This window comes from Aplysia californica, unplaced genomic scaffold, assembly GCF_000002075.1.
Source record: "Aplysia californica isolate F4 #8 unplaced genomic scaffold, AplCal3.0 scaffold00188, whole genome shotgun sequence".
Classification (NCBI taxonomy): domain Eukaryota; kingdom Metazoa; phylum Mollusca; class Gastropoda; order Aplysiida; family Aplysiidae; genus Aplysia; species Aplysia californica.
Window position 1 is genome coordinate 309,939 of NW_004797458.1, and position 26,523 is coordinate 336,461.

Sequence of the window (26,523 nt, forward strand, 5' to 3'; positions counted from 1 at the left end):
CAAGATAAAATTGTGCATTCAAAAAGAGATTCAAACAAAGCCATTACAAGTATGTTTCCCCATATAAGAATAACCAGCTGCTCAAGTTACAAGTAGTAGGACCGACTTCTTTTAAAATTTAAATATCTTCTATAAGCCAGTAGAAAAAGCGACAGTGAATCAGTTTGGGAGAACACAAATTGCTGCATTACCACATGCCATGATATGAGTATTCACAGCAGTGAAGAGGTTTAAGACAGATTAGGATCAAGAAAAAAGCAGTGCAGCATAATTATAATATTTACGACTAATAGAAAATCAGTGAGGTTTAAATAAAAACCCACTAGCTGCTCTGTAAGACCATTGGGTTGCACTAAATTTAATGGTAACTTAGACAGGAACAACGAGTTTTGTAAAATTTTGTACTTATAGCAATTATAATGTTTTGTATAACATCGATGATGCACATATATATTTAATACGGTGATGCTAACCTTCTCTCTGCCAGCATGGGTGGTATTGTCAGATGAAAATATGCCAACTTGTTTCGAGCAAGTAAGACAAAAGACAGAACTATCTGTTGTTCCTACATCCAGCCACTGGGTTTTCACACACTGTCGATATAAGAAACAATATAAACACCAAGGAATAAGAACATGTATATTATCCACTTGATACTAATAAAAAATTAGTAATCAGCCTAGTTTTTCAATCTGCTTAAGGATCCAAAAACATTGACTTTCATACATCTTTTATGACCATCAATACATTATCCATGCATTTACTTTTACATCTTCGGTGTGGTAACTTTTCATGGTACATAATAATATGATTGTAAATCTGTCTTGTGTATAATTCAGAATCAGTACTGGAGTCCGCCCATTCAATTCATCTTGTACTATTTTCTTAACGTATTATTTTTACTTCCAATCAATACAATTTAGATCATTTTAAGAGATCGGCTTCGACCCTGCCAACCAGGGTCAATCCAGGCTGACAGGGATACAACTACAACGTCCCAGCAGAATGAAGAAAATCAATAAAAATAATTCCCATTGGAAATCGAACTAACCTTTTTGCGTGCAACGGTGAAGTGCCTAACCACTAAACCAAAGTAGCTAGTCTTATAATGAAAAAAAAAAATGGTTAAAAAAGGTGACATCGTCATTGATATTAAAATGTTCGGTTAAGTAAAACCAAACGAGAGCTAATTTTCTGGTTTTAAAATACGGGATCATTTATAAACTGGCCCATTCCATGAGCGGTCCACCAAAACGGGGATAAAAAATGATAGTGATGAAATCAACTCAGCGCCATGTGAAATCATGACTAGAAAGGTTTATAGGTGTAGTTCTTAACTCAGAAACGGCAGAAATCATCTCTTCCGTACAAAAAAACAAAACAAAACAAAAAAACGCATAGAGAAAAAATAGACAGAAAAAATGTCATGGCAAAGACAAACATAGACTTACCATCTAGTAAGGAGTTTCTTTTTTCAATGATTGAATAAAATAACCAAGTTATCTTTATGTTTGTATACTCTCTTAGGGTGTACTCTGTTCGTTTTAGCAAGGTTTTACGGCGCTCGCAACTGCATTAGGTCATACTATGAGCGCCAAGGGGTGATGTCAACAGAGAAGTTTAAACGGAGGATGTACTTTGCTGGAGTGCAAAAACAATTCCTGGTATAATGCATATGTTGCAACCACATTACACAGAATGTCCACCTCTCGTGTCATTGTAACACACGTAATATACAAAAGTGTTTCTTCACAACTAGAAAATAAAGCTATAATTATAATCAAATGCTTTCCATGAAAGCATTAAGCTGATGATATGAAATAACTCAGTAATATCAGTTTTTGTGAACGAAGTCCCTGAATTTTGTAAAATGGGGTCGAATTCATGTAACACACGTAACGTTACATAAAAAGTTACGTATTATATGTTACATTTGTTCGTAATATGCAAATCTTCAAAGTAATGATAGAAACAGACGAAGCAAAGAAAATTAGCATACACAGAAACATATCACAATGGAACAAACTGATGTTTAAAGCTGAAATTGAAACCAACCAGGGGACCAAATAGGTATTAGTGTAGTGATCTGCTTTATGACATTTTCTGAATCATGGAATCGTAAATTTCCTCTCTCATTTCCAAACCCCATCCAGTTTCCCGTAAAATTTCACATGGCATTCACCCTTACACTCCTGTCCCCTTTCCCTGTGACTTCTCCATGGCATTTTTTCTCATCGCATCTCACAAGGACCCAATCGCCAATACTAACAGTCATCACTTCCAGATGAATCACTTGCATTCATAAACCCGTCTAAGTACAAAATGTAATACACATTGCATAGAGGTCATCAGTTCTTGTTTGTCGTTTGAGTGCATTGTGACTTACCTGAAAGGTTCTCCTGTAATTCAGTACATTTTTTAAACTCCAGAAACTCTAATTTTGTCAGGGTCCTCTAGTTTGTGAGCAGTATGATTTTACGTTTGGCATGAGCAGCCGATATTTCCATGAACATTTTCTTAATTTCTGCACTGAATATATCATACAACACCACTACCACTGAAAGTTGCCATTTTCTTTGATGGTGATACAAGGAAAGAAAAGAGTACTTTATTCACAGCCTTTGACAAAGCCAGTTTTCTCTTGCATCCTTTTCTGGCTGATGTTGCAACTTCAGCATGGCTTGTTTTAGCGCTACATTCATTCTTCTTCAACCGATGCGTTGTGACCCTTCAGGACATTGATCTACTGTCTGTATTCATTCCTGTCAGATTCTATCATTATATTTCACTTTAACTTGAGCAATTACATATATAGATCTAGATTCTAGATCTAGACCTAGAGATTTAGTAACAAAAGTAGAAGGCATGAAAAAAACCTACATTGTAGGAGTCCAATTCTGATTCAAACACCAAACATTTGATGCCATAAATTTAGAGACAGGGGGAATAAGCCTAGATCTAGATTCTGGATCTAGAATCTATAGATCTCTAGATCTAAATCTAGATCTAGAATCTAGATCTAGACTCTAGATAAGGGAAGGACTTCTGTAACGAGCGACCACTATGAGACAGACCTAGAATCTAGATAGATTCTAATCTAGCAGAAGAAACAAAACAGAAAACCAAAGCCTTGAAAGCTGAACCGTGAACGCCTTGCCGACACTGGTCCATGAATGATGGATTGGAGCCCTTTGGGTTAGATCTAGATCTAGATAGTTTGAAGGACAAAACAGAAGATCTCGAGTGAAATAATAAGAGAAAACAGTGCCCAGCTTTCATTAAATTCCATTTTTCTGTATTACTCACTGAGAAGCACAGTGTGTGTCCGCATGTTAGGGATGTCGGTGCCGGATCTTGATCGATGTTCCATGAATACACCCTCTGACAACACGGGCAGGAGTGATACTCGTGCTGTGCAGTGACAGGAACACCCACACATGAACTTCGACTCGGCTCGCTTACTCCTGCCATAAGTCTTTTCCTGCCCACATATGTTTCTGTCTTCATAGAAATATAGGCTAGATCTAGATCTACCAATACTTTATTTTGCTGGAATACGACAGCCTTGAAAACTGAAATTGTGTGCCATTAAACTTTTGGAAATGACAAAAAAGGGAATGATGACAGCAGTGATTTGACTGTTAAAACGAAAGAATTAATTTTGAATTTAAGAGAAAAAAAATTGGAAATTTCATATTTGCTTTTTACCATGTATCAATTCCATAAAAAATGCTTTATCGGTTGAAATACAAATTTCTCAATCAACATAACTTACGAGAACAACATAACTTACAAAAAAAAAACAAAAAAAACCAACAACATTGTGCGTGTATGTGCATCCCCGCCTTCTCTATAATCCCCGTTTCGTTTTTTCATGACCAGAAATCTATATTTTTAAACGGCGAAATGGCAGCGTCCAGTAGGCCTAAGTAAGTGTATGAATGAACAAAGTAAAAGTAAAGGTTATTGAAAGCCGGCAAATGTTATGAAAGCAGATAACTTTAATTGAGTGGGAAAAAGGAGACGTAGAATATTTTGTGCCAATAAGACGACAAAAAAGTATAGTCTCTGTGCTAAAAAGCACAAAAAACTAGATCTAGAATCCAGTCCTTGCAGCTTGCTTGAAGTTGAAGTTGGAGTCCCTCGATTCGATTGTAAGTCAAGACCAAGACAAGAAGACAACAAAGACTACTGTAAGTGTAAGTCAGTCCTCGTGCTCGTACTCGTAACTTGTCGTGTCGTATGTAAGACAGTAAGTGTGTTGGTGAAGTAAATCAATAAGTCTTGTATCTATGATCTATTGCATGAGTTCGTCTTCTACAGTCTACAGTACAGACCTCACTTCGGTCGACTTTGACTTGTTGAACAGTTTCAGTGTTGACACATGATATCATTATGCAGCAACATGCGAATAAACATAGTACGACACAAACTATGGTAAATTTTTACTTTCACTCCCGCACACAGATGCACTGTTTCAGGGGTCAAACTGCAGTACTGTTTGCTGCAGATCACACCTCCTAAGGCTACCTCTATTCTCACCCGGAGTGAGAATAGTGCAGGCGAGTCTTGTGGCTAATCTCACCCGGTGCGCGTTCACAAAATTTTGCGTTCACCCTAAACCACAGAATTCTACACTGTGATAACAGAAAAATTGTAGAATTCTGTGCCGTGAACAAACGTTCCATTACAATTGTAGCCTACTAAAAGCGTACAATTTTGTCTGTGGGCAGTGGAGAGAGAGGAGTAGCGCGAGAATTTCCGAGCAAAACAAAATGGCGACCCGCGTAGTTCGGCTCGATTCGAAAAGTTAAATAGCCGTAGCATCTTTGTAGACAACCAAATTTATTTACTTTTGTGTTTTAACATCATTTTTTAACTTTGTTTTGGTCAATTTGATCGTCCACACCGATAGACAGTATTCAGAAAGAGACGGAGAGAGAGAGAAGAGGGGAGGAGTTGATCTTGCGAGAACTTCCGGGCGGGTGAGAATAGCCACTTTCCACACATAAAGCCACTAAAACTGTCGCAAATCAATTATTTTCAAGATAATTTCAAATCTTACTGTAAAATATCCACCTGGTACCCCCGGATTGGTCCAAAGCACGTCTATCTCGGTTAAAAACAATCAAATATTTCAAAAACTATTAATTTGCGACGGAAATGAAGTTGATATTCGTGTTCTGCGCATCAATATTTAGTAGAAAATAGACAACTGGTAGCTGAGTGTGAGACAGGAGGGAAAGTAAAAAAATACGAAGTGATTATTCGGACTCGAGTCCAAATATGAAAAAATTTTATTCGGACTCTGATTCTTGTCCAGCATGACATCACTTCCGACTTCCTGTGACTCGTGACTCCGGCTTCCTGTCCTGCCTCACTCGTGACTCACCTCAGGCTGGGTAGAGACCGGGATCACTTCGAGCAAAAGGCGTTTTGTGCAGGAGCCAAGTTTTTATCTTATGATGAATTTGAGGCCGGCCTGAAAAGTTATTGCACTTCTAATAAATGTTTATTTGTCAAGAGGTCATCAGAAGCAATAAAAGATGGCTCGTTAGCGTGTGTCGGGGTCGGATGGGCGGCCTGCACACGTGTGGCTGTGTGCGTGTCAGGGAGGGGGGTGGGGGTGGGGGGCACTATCGATCCGGGCGTTGAACGTCGCATACGCGTCAGTCCCCCCCCCCCCCCCCCACCCCCCCGACAACTGATCATTATTACAATAATAAGCTAGTCTTGACGTAGATCTACGCAATGAATTGTGCGCTGGTCTATGGAATCAAAAGTTGCCGTATGCTCAGCTCTACACAGCAACACAACTTTTTCTGGATAAACAGCTCATAATATGCAGGTGCCAGGTGGTCTGCTAATCTTCAATTTCACCTTTTTCTACAACAAAGAAAGTGGGAAACATGGGGGGTGGGGGGGGGGCGTATCAATAAGGCATCGGGCATCGGATCGGCAGAAAAGGTGTGTGTGTGTGGGGGGGGGGGGGAATGGCGGAAAATTGGAAGCACTGAACGTTAGAACTATAGAACGAAGACACTTCCTTTTCTCCGGACCCGAGTCCGAATAACATTTTTTCATATTCGGACTCGAGTCCGAATAAGAATTTTTTTTTATTCGGACTCGAGTCCGAATATGAAAAAATGTTTTTCGGACTCGAGTCCGAATAATGACGGCCAAAAAAATACTCAAACTATTTTTAGGTAAGGCGCCCATCTTGTTTGACGTCAGACCAGGATACCCCTCCGATCACGTGACTACATCTAAGTATAGCCAACTGCATGGCACCAAGGATGGAAGTGTCATGTATCTCACTGATTATTCTCACCCGGGGTGAGAATAAAATTGATACTATTCTCACCCCGGGTGAGAATAACGACAGCCCACTATTCTCACCCGGTTTTTTCGTTTCGTGCATCATCTAGGACCCCTGTCACTGAGCGCTCCAGGCGACAAAACTCGTCTTCCTCCTCTCTCACTCCGCTGAGCGTGCGGCGACTAAAATCGCCAACGGGCCGGCCAGTTCTCGAGCGCGGGAGGTGGCCATTGTCGATTTGGGGGAAAACCTTATTTTTTGAGCAAATAACGTCACCTTTTGTTGCTACAGTATTAATTTAATGGAACATTTTACTCTTGAATAGTTTAACCAATCAAAATTTTGTGAAAAAAAATACGCCTTAGAAAGGGTCAAGGGGTCAAGGCACTGCGTTCTTTAAAAATAATCGTGGGTTCAAGGCACTGTGTTCCTTAAAAATAATCGTGGGTTCTGCTAGGGATAACAATATAACATGTTTTTTGTGTTGTAAACAAATGCCAATTCTAACATTACAATGACAAACTATTACTAGATCTAGATCTAGATCTAACTTTATTTCATGAAACAGCTTTTAGTTAAGGCTATTATTTTTAAAAACATACTCTACTCTGGCAAGTGAATTCCTTTCTGAATTTAGAATATTTACATTTGTCTAGGGTTTTGGTGAAGATATTCGTGCATACTCTCAACTAAAGACTTTAAAAAATGAAACAATAACAATCCCCGCGGGAGCCTAGAAAAATCGGCCAGCGGTCTGGGGCAGGTCGGGAACGGTCGCTCTCTTACAATTCACAAATTATTTTCTATCATCCGTTCTCAACACCCAGGTAGACCCAAAAAATCCATTGCATTCTCAGACCGGGTGAGAATAATATTCATTTTATTCTCACCCGGGGTGAGAATAACAATATAATATTATTTTCACCCCGAGTGAGAATAAAATTATATTGTTATTTTCGCCCCGGGTGAGAATAACGACAGCCTCTATGTATATCAACCTTAATCTACCTGCTCTCGCTGTTGGAAGTTCTGATGGACAAATAGACAGCGCAGTCTGCGTTTGAAGTCATGCAGTGATTTTATGAGCGGTTCGATCCTGGTCCCGGACAGGTTTTTCTTCTTCTCTTCTCCTCTCGACTGACCAACAGTCCCATAAATTATAATTTGTTGCTTTGTAGTTGTTTTAAAAAAAAATGTTATATTAGTGATGAAGAATGCAGGGGGGGGGGGGGGGGTAGATCTACATCTAGATCTAGATTTAATCCTCCAGCGTCTTTACGGCAATTTTCGTGCGGTTTATTGTCTTTGCGTTTACCGTGTTTCAATTTCAAGCATCAGCGTTCTTAATCTTACTAATTAATGTTCTGAGCATCAACGATCTAGATCTAAAAAAAAAGCGATCTTCCATCATGTCAAAGTACTAGATCTGGGAAATCCTAAATGTTACTGAAAACACGTCGTTCCATGCGGTTACTTCACGGCCTTCTAAATAATAGTGAGTAGGTATCCTAGAAAGTGATGACATCCCATTACTAAAATTAGCAGCCAATCAGAAAGATGCGTCTTCTATGTTTAACAGCATACGTTGCAGCAACAGCATGTTGTTGTTGATCATTCATTGATAAATCTAGAGTCTAGAATCTAGATCTAAATATAGATCTAGATCTAAATATAGATCTAGATCTAAACTTGCAAAAGCAAAAAATGCTGAATTGTAAATAACATTTTTGTTTGCAAAACCTAACCTAAAATGGGGCCTATTTGTGAGAGTTTGAGACGAAACCAACCAAAGGGTGCCTTATTGACATGCATGCTTTAAACACCTGAATAATTAATCATAGACCTTTGTACTCTACAGGTTTCGGTGAATAGGGCCTTAGAACCTTTAAGTACGGCTAGACTGGCAGGCTAGCTAGCCGTAGTTAATGACGGCTTGGCTAGGCAGGCAAGCCGTAGCCTACTTAATGATGGCTAGACTGGCAGGCTAGCCATAGGCCTACTTAATAATGATGGCTAGACTCTAGCCTGACAAAAAAAGCAAAAAATACTGAATTGTAAATAAAATTTTAGTTTGCAATACCTAAAGTATTTGTATTTCAGATGAAACCAAAAGGTGTCTTACTAACATGCATGTTACCGCTGTTAGGAAGCGGTACTTTAGTTCGCAGGCAGCCAGCGGGCTGCACCTTGTAATCTGACTCGAGTGGGGGGGGTCACGAACTCGTGGCCAAGGGAATTCCCCGTGTCCCACTGACAGCCTTGTTCATTTCATTTTTAGGACAATTAAACTCGCAAAATATGCCGATCGGTGACTTTGCCTCATTTTATTTTGCCTGTTTGGAACAAGAGGGAACTTCTGCACTTACTGAGAAAGATGCAAAATTGTATGAAATAACGATAAATATATATATCGTTCCAAAAATGGCTCATATTTTAACATTGCCTTTGGGGGAGGGGAGGGGGGGTTGATTTTTAAATCAACATTTCAGTCAGACAAAACCCCCAAAATTCTTCAAATTCACTTAAAATACACCAGAAATGGTCAAATTTCAAAACTCACTTTGTTGTTTTTGTGCCAAGTCCACGGTTTTGGAGTAGTGAAGAGTTGATTACAGTATCACCTTTTTTTTCTTTGTGGGAGGCACGTTGGATTATAGTTCTGGATTTGGCATGAGGTGCTGAGATTGCATTACAACTTTCAGCTGTTGTTTGATTTTAGGTATCCCAGCTCCTCTTCTCTCTAGAAGCATGGATAAGTTCACCATCCTGTTCCCCATGTAAAGCCAAACCAAACCCATATGTCTGTATCCACGGGATGCAGTGGTTTTCTAGAATGTGGTGTTCGGGAAGTACCTTTTCACAAAAGTGTCTCCTTTATAATGACATGTAAGTTTTGATGCATGTGTCAATGTGTGGTAGTCTGTCTTTTGACACTGGTTGGCCGTGTGAGATGTGGATGTGAATGCCCCTAAATGCGTTGTTTAACTGACTCAATTTTTTTCCGAAAGTGTAAGCGGTGTCAATTATGTTTTGGCTGTCGGTATTTTCTACTATTTCTTTTACAATAAATGCAGTGAGGTCTTTATAAATGCGACTCATCATGTATTTGTGGCAGTGATTGCCAATGAAAGAGCGGCTGTGATATGCCTGCGGTGTGATGTTGTGTGAGTCAAGTATGGTGTCTAAATGAGAATAGATAGGGCCAGAACAGGGTTAAGGGTTCATGCTCTAACTCAGACAGCCTGTCTTCTTTCTCCGTCAATTGTTCTGGAAAGTTAATTCTCTCCTCTTCAGAGTCAGAAAGTACTGCGCAACCTTCTAAATATCTAATCTTCCCATTTAGTTCCTCGATCCCCAGGGCTCTAGTTTTTGCCATAAAATGTAGAGACGACTAAACTCCTTTATAGTCTTCCTCTGATTGCTCATGTAAAATTTCAACATCTACATTCCCCTACTTGGATGAATTGTACATAACAGCTTGCAATAAAAAAATTAATTCCATCTTTTTAGACTACAAGCATCCCTTGTTCCCTCAAATAAAAACATCAGTCAGAAGTAAAAGACCAGGCTTCTGATCTGTAACAAAGAAAGATATTATATACAAGGTAATTTTTACCATCATCTATCAAAATGCTTCCATCTTAACCATCTTGTTTATAAGTATACTTATGACCTTAGAGCATGCATCAAAATAACATTGAGTGTGTATTTAGCTTACGATTATTATTTTTTATATTGCTGCTCATTTATATTATGCATGTGATTGTAAGCCTACGTGTGTGTGCACACGCGCGCGCGCGTGTGTGTGTACACGTGTTGAAACACCAAACCAATGTGCCAGGATCTGGACAATAAAGATGCATCTTATCTTATCTTATCTTAGCTATATGTCTATTGTGTGTTTCGCTGCCTCTAGCAAACGATGGTGGTTCAGAACAACACCCTGAAGAAAATAAAAGTATGGTGGTGCTACTTTTCGTGTTCAATGTTCATAAGTACTACTTACTTACTTTTACTTTTTCATCCTCTGTTGCCGTTAAGCGTCGAGGGGAGATGCAGTTTTCTATGGTAGGCCATCTCCGCAGCTCTTTCAGTTGTGATATTATGTTTTCTTAGGGTTTCCTTGACACCCTCGATCCACCTTTTGCGTGGCCTTCCTCTTTCTTTATAGCCTGAGTGCTTGGTGTTGTAGGCTCTCGGGGCTGGCTGGTCAGGTGACATGCGTAACAGGTGGCCAAACCATTTTATCCTCTCTTTCTATTTTCTATGTAACGCAGGCAGGACTCAGTGCCGATAGCTGCTCTTACTTCCTCATTTCTCTGCCTGCCTCGTCTTGTGATGTTAAGGGTTTTGCGGAGACATTTCATTTCACATGCGGTGGTTTGCTTTCATGAGTTTTGCTTAAGGTCCAGGTCTGGCACTGATGACATAATGTTGGTATGAATATTGAGGTGATAAGCTGTCTCTTTGTGTCCATGGAGATGTTTGGGTGAAATAGGAGGGGTGCGAGCTGGTAGGTGACAGCGTTGGCTTTTCGAGTTCGCATTTCTATTTCTCTGTCTATGGACCCATTTTCAGAAAAAGTGCTGCCAAGATATTTAAACTCCTTCACCTGTTTCAGTTGTTTACTATTGACATGGATGTTCAGGGGACTATGTTTATAAGTGGGATGTGTAAACTGTTGAGAAAACGAGCATCAAGAGTTGTTTCAGAAAAACCAGGCGGTTATAGTGCCCTAATAGCAATATTTCTTTATGTCTTATCTTGTCCACGCAAACTGTGCAGATGGTTTTTGAATGTACTGTATGTGAGTCCATTGTGATGCTAACACCAGAGGCTAAGAGAATGTCTGATGCAAATTTAGAATCCTGCAGGGGTCGCATTTTCTGTGCCTTCTGCTTGTCTGATAGTATTATGCCACGAAAAGTCCTGTAATCATATAAACTGCTCCATTTTGATCACTATTGTAATGCAAATTTCGGGCCATGATATTCGAAGTGAGTGATTGTTTTTGACTTAAACTGTAGACTTTTTTAACTGAGCAGAATGAAAAAAAAGGAAGGTTTTCTTGATACCTGAGGGTGTATGGGTGGTTTAAAGCTGACCTACTCAACTCGTAACAAAAAAAAATCAGCAAATATCAAGACACTAACAGCTTGGTAAAGTTATGTTGTAAAAAATAAATTTGGACTAATTGATACTGATACCAGACACAGATGTCGGGCAAAAACTTGCTAGAGTCACAGAGTGAAATTAAAACTAAAACATGAAACAAAGAAAAGAAAGGGAAACTGGTTCTGTACACAATAGGATGCGCTCCAAATACACTTAAAACCCCTAATCCTAAGCTAAACAAGTTACCTGGAGGCTGTGCTGATGCTGCCAGAGAATGTACACTTTGAACATTTGCAAATAAAGATGGGAGAGAGCTTTTTTGATGTAGAAGAATTTATAATTCTGTCTTTCAGCATGGTACTTTGAATGAAACTTAATCATTTTATTATTTTAGGATTCTTTCTTCAGGGGTTCATGTTATGATTTTTATATTAATTATATAACTATAATTATAATTATATAATTAATTCATGTTCACAGTATAATTTTAATCTTATTCCAACAGATACCATGGCATCTGTAAAAAGCATTGCTCAAAGATTTCATCTCCGAAGCAAGACTGATGTGTACAGAAGGTGTTTATCTTTAAGGAGACCAGACTTTTTGTTTGAAACAGTGAGGCATCTGACTTCTAGTCCACTTGGACGAACACAGGATCAAAGGCGCACTCACTGTCCACAGTGCGTTAAAGCCCGTCTTTGTCGACTTCGAACAAGTTACATTACCAGAAACTTTTCTTCGAAGAGTGTGTTTGACAACCAGCCACCATCTTGGCTGTTCGTCAGCGGCGCAGTAGCTGGAGCATATGGAGCTCAGGTGAATCTAGAGCTTGGATTGAACGAAAGACTGACTGGGGAGCCTTTGAGGAAACTACAAGAGAACATCAGTGCACGAAAAATGGAACTGAGATTGGATGAACTGGTATGTCACTTCTTTTGTCTGGCTTGGGTTGTAGGCTACATTTGTTATGTCTACTGTTTTTTCATGTGTGAATATGTAGGCATGTATGGTTTTAAATGAAATGTACTATCTATAAGATTTATTCTAATGGACATAGAACTTTGTTCCTATTGAATTCTTTCCTATTGGCGCTCATATGACCTTATGCAGTTGCGAGCGCCGTAAAACTTCTACTAAAACTAACTAAAACACCTTCTTTATAATATAACTTTATACTTTCTTGGTGTGACTGCGGGTACAGGAGAACTTGATTTTAACTTAATAACATGGGCCAGAGCTGTAATCAGTCATTGATTAATTTCATTTAAGTGGTTGTGCTATTATATTACTTAGAAGATTGTGGTCTTTTAAATTTGCTCTTTGTATGTATGAGTTGTATATGTGTTTGTAAAATACTCTTCCTTTGGAACTTTTGTTCTTTATGTTTGAAATTTAAAAAAAATTAAATGCATTAAAGCTTTGATTTCTTACATTTTTAGATCCAAGATTATAACAGGTTACTACAACTGAAGAGAGAAAGAGAAGAACTTATTGCCAAGAGAAATGAACTGTTTCAACAAATTCGTGCTTTGAAATCACAAGGAAAGGTATTGTTACATGAGTTTGAATATTTGCTTTGCACTTAGTTGCTATTTAAGTAACTTTGGAATATTGTGTATAAAAGTAATGCTCAAGTGAAAAATAGAATAATGGCTGAAGTCTAAGAAAGTTATAGTTGTATCCAGTCATCTCTTCTAAAAATTGAATAGATTGCGATTAATGAAAACAAATGTTAAGTTGACATGCACTCTAAAGCGATTTTTGTTCTTTTTCTGTTTCTTTTTTTAAAGTGTGGATATTTTTAAGTTTCAATCATGTCTCTTAGCGTATAACCGCTAGAGCGTGGCCATAGTGTCACCGTGGCCCTTGTCTGTATCTGGCACTAGAAATACGACATGGGGATGTAACTACTACTCTCACACGGTTACAAGATCATTTAGAGCGATGTCCCGTAATATACAACTCCCATTTCCTTGTTAGGATCGCACAGCGTGGTGCCAAAGTTGAATATGCGTCACAATCGTTCCATAATTTTTCTGCAAGCCTAATACTAATATAAACATGAACATGGCCATTTGTGAAAAAAATGGTGGGAGATTGTTATAGTATGTTTGCCCGCCTGGAGAAAGGTCCCAAAACTCAGCAGAGCTCATTCTGAGCTATGGTATAATGGGCTCATAAGTCTAAAAATGTCATTTCTGGTCAAACATATAGTTCCATCAAAAAACGGTAGTTTGCCATTTTTGAACCACATACTGAATCTTCTGAATCGTTGTTTGCCCAAATTTTCATAAAAGAAATTAAGATATGAAAACGGAAAGTCTTTCATTTCTTTCTGATATAACTATGATGACACAAATGCAAACACAACGGCATTCAGAATTTTTTTTTTCTCTGATCCTCACAATTTTATATGCTCTTCATGCTTATATTTGAAAATTAAAGTAATAAGAAAACTGTTAAAATAATTTTGTATTTTTACAAATTCTTAAAAAAAGTGTCATCATAGTTATGTCCGAAAGAATTTGACTTGACGTTACGTAACGCCAGTTACATAGCTTAGCGTGCTTTCTGTAGGTCTGTTAATACATGTTTTTGTAGGAGGAGAGATATACATGAAAGAAAAATTCAAGTAAAAACAAAATATTAAAAACTTTATCATCAACCCTCTGTGCTACATTTTAGGTACCCCACCTATTGGCAAAGGCTCATATATATAAAACTGAAAAATTGTTTGTCTATGAATGAAGTTGATTAAGTGAGAAGATGTGCTGCTTGAAAAGTATTTGTATATATGCACAATATGCGCTACTTTTTCTTTCTTTTTTTGTTGTGCTTTGAATGGCAGATATGCCTTCCTTCTTAAATGTTTGCTTTCAGTCATTTTCATGCATCATCGCCATTCTTTTTTTTTTTTCATAATTAATAATGTACTTTTTTCTTTTTCAAACTCATTTCTTTCTCAGTCATCTGTAGACACTGAATCTTTGTACCAAGAAGCTGTTGCAGTCAAACAAAGGATTAAAAATTCAGTGGTAAGAATTTTTCTGTTTCCTGTTTTATAAAAGTGGCCACACTAATGTCGTGGTTAATTTTATGTACACTCAAGATGTGCAGATTCAGATGGATAGAAGACCTTTGCCTCTTGGAGTGTGAAAGAATGCATACCAGTGAGACTGGTAAAACTAAAGAGTGCATGAAATAAAATAAAAGTGAACCTCTACTTAGATGCAAAGGTGCCTGTGGTGCGGGAGGCATGACCTCAGAGATCAACTTTAGAGTCTGGAAAGAGATAACAGATGACTGCAGCTAATGGAAGAGGGAAATTAAGACCAGTTCCTGGATGAAGCAGAAGGGTGTAGCTGCAAAGCTGTACACTGTTGGCAAGCTGTTTAAATGTATTAAACCCAGAGAGCAACATTTTTCAGGAGAGAGAAAACTGTTTCATCCTTTTAACAATTGTTCAGGATTAGATATGTATTTTTTAAAAATAATTTTTTTTCAACATCTAGAATTTAAATTTCGATTAAAATATTCCTTAAACACATGCAACCGGTACCACACATTAAGAAACTGCAATTTAAAAAAAATTGTGACATATCTGAAAAATGAAGTTTAAAAATGTTATCTTAGACGGTTTCAGGTGTTAATGGCTCTTGTTAGTTATATAAATGTCTTATAATGACTATACCATAGCATGATGACTTATCCTGACTCTTCTATTACAGCTTTTTTTTTCAAATGTTTTTTTGTGTTTGTTTTATGGTGCTTGCAACTGCCTGAGGTCATAGAGCACGCAGGACACATTAAACATTTTAAGGAAATTTGGTAGGAAATTTGGAATTTTGCGCGGGTGGCGGTCGAAGCCTACTCTTATTGATTTTGGGCCCCCTAGGGACCTTTAACTTACACAATTTATACACCTGTCCTCCTAGATTTTTCGCCCTTGTCCGAGAAGGCTAGGTGTCAAATCTTACCTACCATAAGATCAGGGGTGTGGCTGAAAGACAGCAGTAAGAGGAAGCCATGGAATAGCAGTAGAAAGGCTGGAGAAAGGGTCAAGAGTCAAGAGCCCAGAAGAGGGGTCAAAGGAGGTGAGGAGGTGGGGGTAGAAAGTGGAGACCAAAGCAGACAACAGAACATTGTTGGAGAGCTGGAAAGGAGGTGAAAGGAGAACATTTTAGATTTTAGAGAAGAAAATGTTCCGTTGCTGTCCGGATTCGAACTCGGGACCTATTAAATGAGAAGCCAACACCATAACCTCTCAACCACGAGAGGCCTCATTAAAGCTATACAAAGATTAGTTAGTAGCATGATGACTTATCATGACTGTACCATTACATTATAAAAATTAGTTGATAATACCCTAAAAAAATGTGTTCACACTCTAATGATAGTGGTAGGATTTAGTGTTGTCTTCAATTTCCATTCACAGAATCAAGCGATGTGGGATCTTGAAGAAAGTGTTACTCTAAGAGGATTAAAACTTCCCAATGAATTACATGAGTCCACTGTGAGCATACTTTATAATTTAACGGTGTCATGACATGTGATGTTATGTTCTGGATCCAAATTACTTAAACCATCAGTGTTTTTTGTTTGCTTTGTTTTTTTTGTGTTTTTTTGTGTGCTCCCCTTTGTGTTAATGACATGTTGTACAATAACATTTTGTTTTTTTGCTATAAGGAAAGTAGACTGCAGTGGTTGTTTAAACTAAAAGAAGATTTTAGCTTCTTGTATGATGAATAAAAAGCATCCCTTCGTGTTTTTCCCCTTTTTTATCCCTTTTCTTTTGGTAATGATAATAATCCTTGGCTTCACCTTTAGGAAGAAAAAAAAAACAAGATCTAATTTGCTGATGAGATCTCTGCTTGATGACCAATCATTTTTACATCTATGCAACGTTGGTCATATGGATTCTAGCTGTGGTTGTTGTGTCTCTTTAACAGTTCTTTTGAAATTAATTCTGTGTCTGAGGAAGACCTGAGTTTGATCCCCAAGTGGGGTCAATATTGATCAAGTATCTTGGCCCTTTTGACGTGATTTTGTTTACCTCTCGGCCCAGGTTGGCCCACATGCACGGTCGAAGCCTGCATCTTTGATAATCTAAAATGTTTTTTCTTAAATTAAGTGCATTACTTTTTTCAGCTTTGCTCAGAGTTGAACATTACACTGCTGGAGGTCCTGCTTTTGAAACAAACTTACTGCCTTGGAAAGGGACATTAATTTAAAAGCTATACCATACCGTTCCAAACTTTTATGTTGTGTTCATGCTGCTGAAAAACTTCAACTATTCTTAAATGGGACTTCATATTTTTCAGCCCCTGAGTGATGCATCTCAAATTCTGCAAGAGAAAGAGGGAACAAGAGGTGAGTGACTTGCACCTTCCTTTATACTTGCGAACTGACTCTCTCTCTCTCTCTCTGTCTCTCTCTCTCTCTCTCTCTCTGTCTCTCTCTCTCTCTCTCTCTCTCTCTCTCTCTCTCTCTGTCTCTTCTCTCTTCTCTCCCTCTCTCTTCTCCCTCTCTCTCTCACGCACACACCTTTCTGTTTTTACTCCCATTGGATAAAGTGTTGGGTGTAAGTCTATCGGAGTCTCATTTTGGGAACTTACTTGACCTACTCTTCACTTGTCCAGGGTTGGAAAGATCTACACCTAGCCTTCTCGGACAAGGGCGAAAAATCTCTGGAGGGCCCGTGTGCAAGTTGCGCACGTTAAAGATCCGTTTGTGGTCTAAAATTGATAAGAGTAGGCTTCGGCCGCCACCTGGGCAAAATTCAAAATTTCCTACCAACTGAAAAGTATAAGGTGTGTCCCGCGCGCTCATATGACCTTATGCAGTTGCGAGTGCCGTAAAAACACTTACCAAAACAAACAAACAAGGGTGTCCAGTCTCTGGATGCCACTTGTGGGTTGCCGCGACGCAATGTATGTAAGACACTTTTAACTTATCTTAAATGGGAGGTAGAGGGGGGACTCAAGTATACCTTTAATAGATGTAGAACATATAGAGTGTATTTTTTTTAATGGACATTTTACCTATGTGTCCATACTTCCTTCAAGGACACCCTTGGTCTGTTGGTTGTTAAATGACTCAGAAGTACTGTCAAACCTGCTCTAACAGCCACTTGTATAGACAATCACCTGTACAAACTGCCTCTTCTCATTTCCTTCCTTGCATATTTCTTACATTATAATGACACGGTGTAAGATAGCAACCTCCCTAATACAGCTACTTTTTTCCTCAACAGTGGGTGGCCAAGGCAGACACTTTCGACTGCAATTTTAAAAATCCTTTGTTTCTTCCTTTTAGAACCTCAGAGCATGAATCATGTTGAGGCTGGAGAAAAACATGAGTTGATCAAGTTCAGGTTTGTACATTTCATTCTTGTCAGTAACAGTCTCTTTAGTAAGGTGCTTGCCTCTCTTTGTTTAGTAACTGGTTCCTTCCCTTGCTGATGCAAGCATGGCTGCTAGAAAATTTTTAATTTTTTGTCTCAGACTTTTCACACTTCACACCTCAGGGAGAGATCAAACCAAGTTGAATAGTCTGTTCCCCCGGCAGTAAAGCTGATCCAAATGTACATTTCATGAAGAGAGATCCGATCAAGTGTTCTGTTCTCACAACTGCAATGTCAATATGAAAGCGTACTGCATTCCTGGAAGATTGAATTTCTCTCATATCCCTTTCTCCCTACAGAAACGTTGGTAGAAAAATATACTTCTTGAAAAACGAACTTATCGTACTCCTACAACTTCAGGGTCCCCACCAGGTCGGGAAATCGGGAAAAAGTCGGGAATTTTGAGATGGGTTGGGAGGTCGGGGAAAAGTCGGGAATTTTGTGATGGGTCAGTAAGTCGGGAAAGGATAGGACCTGTGTAATATTAGTAGTGTAGCTATTTAGACAGTATGGTTGATGAATCATGAAGCGGAAACGTAATTGAACCGCTATGGCGGAAGTGTATGTGTGACACCGAGGCTCGATCGGGAAGAATAAAGATCTACTTTCGCTTTCGTCACCACCCAGAAATTTTCCGGTAATAGTCTGATAGATAACGTAACATTTGTAACATGCAGGTTGTGATTTACGAACGCTGTGTGGCCTTGAAAATAAATCAATTTTAAAAATTTGTCTTCTGCTGTCACTTGTGAAAAGAAAAGAAAAGAAAGTTGTACAAGCGTCTTGTCAGGTACGCCATCATGACCGGTCAATGAACCTCTTAGTACCGGCGGTCTGACCGCTGTGAAGTATAGTACTCCGGAACGGGTTGGGGGGGGGGGGGGGGGGTATTTAAAAAAATAAGATACACTCAGGGAAGGGGATGGGGGGGGGGGGGGAGAGGCTGAAGACTACGCTAGAGGTCAAAAACCGAATTTGGAAGCAAATTTTTAGTACAGTGGTCTCTGCCTAAGATCCCGGTGCTCGGGAGCAAGGAAATGCGGGATCTTAGGCGAACCGGGGATCGGTAAAATGTTCTCCCTCCGCTCTACAATGAACTGACGTGCCCCCTTGGTGGGTTTATGACGTATGGCGAGCAAAGAGTGGTTAACCTTGATGATCTATCACGGTGCATAATGGCATGAGGCGTGCCATTTTCACTTATTATCCTACATGAGTCTCAAGATCTACACTTATCCAGTTCCCCCCCCCCCCCCCCTTTACGTGTTGAAAATTTATAGCTTTCCGAGCCCCCCTCCTAACCGTCTTTGCCGTAACACACCAATTAAAATCCAGTCTGTCTCGCAAATTCGGGAGTAGAGACAACTGCTGCAATGGTTCACAGTTCAATGTGATCCCGCCTGGAGCAAACATGTAGGCCCTACCCATCATCCAGCGAGTGATGTAACTTTAGGGGGAGAGCTCAGGTGTGAGTGCGATGCGTGGGGAAAACAAACGCGTCGGTCAGTTCACACCCCGGTGAGATCCCGTCTGGGGCAAACATTGTATCTCTTCATCGAGTTTTACAGCGTGTATGTGATCACATTCACGATAGTGGCTGATCTTTGACGCGATGGACAGTTTGTTGATCTCAACTTTTCACTCTTGGTTGATCGGCTATGCCCGCCATGGTTTTTGTTTCGCAAATTATGATCTGAAATGCGGGATCTTAGCTGAATGTAGACCATCAGAGCGGGATCTTAGGGGTGATTTTTGTATAGTAAAAATTATGTTATCCTAAGACAACGGGATCTTAAGCGAACCGGGATCGTAAGCGGTGGGATCTTAGGCGGAGACTACTGTATTTAGAATTTTGATAACTACTATAAGATAGACCTGCATGTTTGCCGACAATCGTCTGAAATCCGACAATCGCGACCTGACCCGCAAGCCGGCCGATGCTATCGCTAGGCCCACCTGTATCAGTCAATGTGTGAACTGCGAGGCCTGGCCGACTGCTAGCGCCCCCTTTTTCTCCCGTTGGCTTTGTCGGCACTTTCGTTTTCGTGCAGACGTCGGCGTTTCCAACATTTCGGAACCTGAGTAGAAATGCGAATACGAAAAAGGACGACGACCTAAATTATCTACTTTCAGTTTCGTGCTCGGGCGGCCATTTTTAATTTCGTTTGTTGACTAATTCAATTGTTCAGATCGTGTGGATTCTAGTGATGGGCCGATACCACAATTTAGGTATGGATGTCGATACCTAGTATTTTTTCAAGGTATCGATACCGATACCTCGATACCTAATGCTATAGTAACATACGCCGGGGGTAATAAGTAAAGACAAAAATACAACTATACTTTTCCAAGTATATAGGTAATCGTGTCTAGACAAGTTGTGACTATTTAGCTGAGACTCAAACAAAAATTATTTGTAAAAGAGAGAGAGAGAGAGAGAGAGAAATAAATACCCAAATATGAGAATAAAAACAAAAACTAAATGAAGTATGGGAGGAAAGTCAACTTTGCAGAAAATGTTAGTATTGGAAAATAAGAACACAAGAGTTCTAAAAAGGCAATTCAATTTACCAGATTTTTAGCAACTTTAAATTAAACTAATGAGGATAAATCAGGGTTGTCAGTGAGGATTTTGCAAAATCACTAGATAGATTTCATGAAAAACGTCTCTCTTTTTGTTAAAAAATCACTAGATTCATTTAAAACGCTTGCCCCCTACGAAAACTTATCAGTTTTGATAAACAAAAAATTCTCAAGGCCCAAGTCACTTGCTTTGGCAGCCCTGGGATAAATAACACATAGGTATCGATGTTTAGAGCAGGTATCGGTACCGATACCGATACCTATAGGTATCTAAGTATCGAGTATCTAGTATCGATACCTGCCCATCACTTTTTTTTATTTTGGACTTGTCCTGGCCTTTTTACATGAAGCCCCGTTGCAGGTTCTTCTTTGGGGTAGGCCTAGGGGTAGGGTTAGGTCTCTTCTTTATTGTGTTTGTTTGGGTGGTCGCTCGTTACTTGGGAGTCCTTCCTTATGACACCCACAAAAGCTCTAATGGGGGTTGCGCAAAATTTTCAGACAATCTGGTTGAGGCTCACATGCAGGTCTATATAAGAGCTCTCGGCAAAGCGCGCGTTGGTGCAGGCCTTGTGTGGAATCGGGATCCGTCATGCCTTGTTATAGAACTAAAGCGTTCGCGTTTCATTGGATGGGGTGACTGTAATTTATATATCTATATTTTAGCTTTCTGTTCAAGATTGGCAGAATTTCAGTGTCACTGCATCTTGCCCTCCCTCAGTTCTTACTCCTCTCACACTGAATAGGTCTACTTGAGCCATTCAAGTTGTTACTAATATTACTCTACTTTGAGTTTGAGCAAAAGTTTTCGTCTTCACGTATATTATATGAATCATGACGCCCAGACTGGTTATTGACAGTCGATATTCTGGTTCTAGGTCTTTTCTCAGGCTCAAAACAGGATTCCTTTTTTTATATAGGGCCTATAGTTTATGTAGGCTAATATGATGAGGGGAAAATATAAATACATGTAAGTAAGAACAGACTGAAATACCAAAGTCACACAAGATCCCAGTGCCACACTGACATGTTGACTGGATATAATGTACCTGTGTGTGTGTATTCACAAACATATACATATATATTATAATAGATATAAATGGAGCATGCGCTGCCATTGTTATGCAACATGCCCCTGGAAAATGGATGAGGGGCCCCCCCGGGGAAAATTGAGAAGCTGGGTAGCAGTCATCCAGTATTATAATCATCTATTGTTTGAATGAAGACTCTACTACAAAATGTACTTTTGCATTCATTTAAAGACATTTTGACTTAATTAATATCATTGATAGATGGTCTTTTTTGGGGATCATTCTTGACGCGCTGCAGCTTGATTTTTCCCTCGAATTGGGGTCTTGAAAAAAATGTAGGGGTCTTGAAAAAAATTTCCAGGATTTGGTGGGGACCCTGCAACTTGTTCTTACAGCATTATTGTCAGTCCAAAAGTGTTGGTGGTTGGCAGGTGCTCTGGTGTTATTTTCTCCTTCTCTCCTATCAAACATCTATCATCCTTATCTCTCCTTCTTTTTTGTGTTTGTCACTCTCCTGTATCATCTGTAATCTTCAGCACTAATAATATGACTTATACGCAGTAAAATGCTTATCAAAACAAAAAGATATCAATATAATATTCAATTTTCACCACAGTAATGTTGGTCCAAAAGCGTACTACTTGAAGGGTGAACTAGCCATAGCGGAACAGGCCTTGGCGGAGCTCATCTGTGGCTACATGGAGAAGAAAGACTACAGGCTCATTGCAGGACCGGAGTTCTTCAAGACACCTGTTCTGGTTTGTTCAAAACAAGTTTTTGTATTTTTGGTATTGTCTAACCATTGTTCATAAAGGGTGTTGGGCTTTTAATCACAGGTGCTGGGGGGGGGTTGGTAGGCTGGAGGGAAACTGAACTGAACACTCACACTGAAAATACACATGCAATACAGCACATATGGTAATGCCTGTCTTGAAATTTCAAGATCTTTTTACATCAACCTATTCTTAGACAAGACAAAGAGCTTTCTTGCTCTTGCAGTGGGTGACAATGTTGTGTTTCCACCACCATAAGTGTTGGTGTTTGTCATAGTTGCGAGCGCCGTAAAACCTCTACTAAAACTAAAAAACCCATTTCATTTGAGAAATTAAATAGACATAATTTTGAAAAGTTCAAGTATCTCTAGAATTAAATTGTGAATTTTAGTAGGTAAGCACTTGACTGTTTTTTTGAAAGCCAAGCTTCCACGCTGTGTGTGTGTTATTTCTGTAGATCTGTCATTCTCATTCAGTACTTGGGTTAATATTAATGTGTGTTAGTGCAGACCTGAGTTTATTGTCATCAAAAGAAGCAAGCTATCTCAGGTGAAGGACATTAATTTTATAATAAGCAAGTGGTGAGTGCAAAATTTAGTTAGTAATATTCATTTTGATTTTAAAGTTTATGGTGACAGATTAATGAAGAATTTGGAGGTATGATGTGATGGTTGGTTATAGTCATTTCAACACTACAAAGTTTTTTCGACTAATAGGTCTTCCAATTTCAAGTCCATATCCAATAGGAACAGGCTTAGTGGGTGAATGCGATGGAAAGCTCCCCCAACAACCAAGTTAAAAAATTCTGTGGCAGGGATTCAATCTAAGAGCATCCAGGTCTTAGTCCAGTATGCTACCAACTGGATTTATTATAATGGGTCCTTGGAATAAAGTTTACTGCCGTGCTTTATTCAGTTCTCATTACCTCACTCAATATCAGCTCTGTTTTTCAATGAATCATTTTGTTTTTCCATTTCCAGGAAGGATGTGGCCGTGATGTGTTCGACACAGAGGGGGTAAGAACTTTGTCCTCATGTTTGTGTTTTCAGTAAGATTGTCATGTTGTGTGTCATTTAACGATATCACGTAAAAAAAAATTCATGTTGAAGAGTAGATGTCTTTTACTGTCACCATCAAAACAACAGGAAGAATTGTCGTAAGGATGGGTTCTAATCTTAAATTAGCTAAAGTTATGGGTTTACGTTCTAATCTTTTCTTGTATTTTCAAAGTTTTTGAAAGTGTTTTTACTTTTATTCTTCTATCATATTTCTTTACCTTTAGAGATTCTTTTCTGAGTCTTTTCCTCACAAATCATGTTATTCTTTACTGCAGTTTTTAATGTTTCTTTCACGTAAAGGAAGTTCTCTTCTCCTATGAGGAAACTGATAATTCGTTTCACATTTTGCTTTCTGCTCTCTGTTGTAACTAAGTGTGATTCATCTGTCACCGAAAGGAAGCAAACTGGGAAGAAGCATCGGTGTTTGCATAATATTAGATTGAAGAGTATAAAACAACTGAATGAAATTTTGACAGCTTAGACTGCAGCCCATTTCATGCTTACTGGCCCATTCAGTGTACAGCAATCTTTCAGTGCTTCCACTCTTCCGAATATTTAAGGGAAATCCGTACTTTCTGCCAGTTCCGTACTTGTTCCTCCATCATTATCAACTCCCTCCGTAAAAATCTGCGACAGCGTAGGACTACCGAAATTCTGTAGCAAAAGATCCGTACTCGCCTTCGTATTGTCTTGTATTATAAGCTACGGATATTTACGGTAATTCTCCTGGCAATAAGTTAATATTATAGAAACCTGCCAGATTGCGCTTTTCCTGCCATCGGCCATTATTCCACTATGTCCCGTGCATTCATTGCGGGTTGGTCGGCAGTACATTTTTTACCTGCAGATGGATCAAAATCTGGCAAACTTTTTGTATCACTTTCCTCCTTTCTATCATCCCCTCATTCGGTCTATCTTCGGCGGACTATTGCCGCGGCTGGAAAATTTGCGCGTGGATCAAGTATATTGACTAGTAATCTTAGACCGAAAATTACTGTCAGAAAGAAACTTTTTTGCAAATTTATTATCTAGAGAAATTATCAGTCTGAAGATTCTATGGCACGGGAACGCGATAAGGGCCACAATGAAAGAAATTTGTGCTACTGAAATCAAGAATAATTCGAAGTGGTTTTCCGAGGTTGTGACATGCAACTTTCAGACGTGAAAATTGAGGAAAATTAGAGTATACGCTGGGTAACTGTATTGTGAAGGTACATATCTAGTCATTATTCCCAGGTTTGCCTTCTATCAATGGTACGATGACAAATTAATTGAATTACAGTAGCAATGGAAGGGGAACCTGCTTTTAAACATTGCCAGAAATGGAAAGATATGTAGATCTAGGTGAAGAAATCAAACAAGACAAAATCTTGGTGAAAAAATAGGTAGTATGGGTTGTTGGCAATCTCTTCAAACAGGCTCCCAAATGCCATATTCAACCCTCTAAAAGTACTAAATTTCAATTTGTTTGGGAGCTTCGCCCCCGGAGCCCCCACTGGGATGCTATCCCCAGGACAGAGATGCCAACCAGTACGATATTACGTATTTTAGTATGATTTTTGGCCGAAAATACGCGAATACGACTTTTCATGAAAAAATACGCATCCTGGAATGCGAAAACTACGAGATTCTGCTTGGGCGAGTAAACTTAATTAACTCAGGTCCCATCTTTTGTCAAAATAGTATCAGTATCGCAGAACTGGAATATTTGAAAACCAAGTCCGATGTGGTCAGTATTGCCAGTCGCGATCGTGATATTATTATTCGTTCATCATTTCCCCGTCTGGAGAGTACGTTTCACTTTCACTCGAAAAGGCAGCTATGGCGGCAGGCGGAAGCGTATGTATGTGACACCGAGGCTCGATCGGGAAAATCAAGATCTACTTTCGCTTTCGTTACCACCGAGAAGTTTGCCAGCAGTTGTCTGATAACGCAACATTTGTGGCATGCAGGTTGTGCAGTATAAACACAATGTCGCCGTTCAAATAAAATGTAATAAATACTCTGACTCGTCGCTGTGCTGTCACTTGTGGAAAAAAAAAAGAAAAGAAAATACAAGCGTCGTCCGATTTTTAGATTGTCTGGTTCGCCATCGTGACCGGTCACTGACCCTGTGCGCATTCACATCACAAATAAATGCGGTATCGTGTGAGCGAAGACCGTCTTTGTGGGAGTAACGGCCTTGCGAAGTATATGACTACGGAATAGGGGAGGAGATTATTGATTTTTTTTTGTTTTAAGATACTATCGGGGGTTTAAGGCAACACCAGAGGACAAAAACTTGGAAGCAATTTTCAGAATTTTGATTAGAGCTTTCTGCAAAGCGCGCCTTGGTGCAGGCCATGTGCAGAATCGGGACCCCTCATACTTTGCAAATCTGTGTTATTGAAATAAAGTGTTCGCGTTTCATTGGATGGGTGATAGTAAATTATACCTACTTGGATTGGTGGTAGTAAATTATACCTACAGTGTATGTTGTAGCTTTCTGTTCAAGACTGGCAGATTTTCAGTGTCACTGCATCTTCCCCTACCACAGTTGTTACAACTCTCACAGTGCATGGGTCTACTTGAGCCATTCAAGTTATTGCTTTTCTCTGAGTTTGAGCAATAATTTGAGTCTGTCAGTTCATAATAAGAATCATGACACCCAGACTGGTTCTTGATAGTCGAAATTCTTGTTCTAGGCCCTTCCGAACCCTCAAAGCAGGATTTATTTTTTATATAATAATAATAATGAGAGGAAAATGTTATATAATAGACTGAAATACTTAAGTCAAACAAGACCCCGGTACGACACTGAACACTGACATGTTGTTGACTGGATACATGTATATATTGTACGTGTGTGTGCTCCCTTTTCCGAGCTGGTGAGCTAGTAATTTGTTTTCAGGAAATATTGCTGGACACCCTGAACATTTTACTATTACTGGTTGGTCGACCATCAATGATTTATTTATAGAGACACCAGCCATCCATGTCCAGGTGCTGTTTTAGCCTACTGATTTGTCGGTCGGTCGTGGGGAATACACATTTTCACCTGAAAATACATATTTTCATATTTCCCAATACTCATTTCGGTTTTCTGTGGTTGGCATCTCTGCCAGGACCCCCGGCAGAATTTTCCTTACTTTTCGGCTTCGGCTGGTGGAAGCACTGTTCCTTTCAAATACATTTGAGCTGGATAGGACTGCATATAGTATTACATGGATAGGTTGAACACAGAAGACTTAAAGTGTTTTACAAC

General features: G+C 39.2%; 1 protein-coding gene across 2 annotated transcripts in view; it reads left to right on the forward strand.

Moving 5' to 3' along the window:
* The first annotated feature begins 3,917 nt into the window (after nt 1–3,917).
* The window catches only part of LOC101847037 (serine--tRNA synthetase-like protein Slimp), a 33,250-nt gene continuing 10,644 nt past the window's right edge, over nt 3,918–26,523 (forward strand). Inside the window, exons 1-9 of one of the 2 annotated variants that reach the window (XM_035969841.1) lie at nt 3,918–4,199; nt 11,940–12,355; nt 12,874–12,981; nt 14,401–14,469; nt 15,870–15,947; nt 16,756–16,804; nt 17,750–17,807; nt 22,065–22,206; nt 23,202–23,237. In XM_035969841.1, coding sequence (XP_035825734.1) covers nt 11,945–12,355; nt 12,874–12,981; nt 14,401–14,469; nt 15,870–15,947; nt 16,756–16,804; nt 17,750–17,807; nt 22,065–22,206; nt 23,202–23,237 — 951 coding nt within the window. In that variant the 5' untranslated portion in view covers nt 3,918–4,199; nt 11,940–11,944. The remainder of the gene's footprint in view (nt 4,200–11,939; nt 12,356–12,873; nt 12,982–14,400; nt 14,470–15,869; nt 15,948–16,755; nt 16,805–17,749; nt 17,808–22,064; nt 22,207–23,201; nt 23,238–26,523) is intronic. The other variant, XM_005098646.3, reaches the window with a different exon arrangement.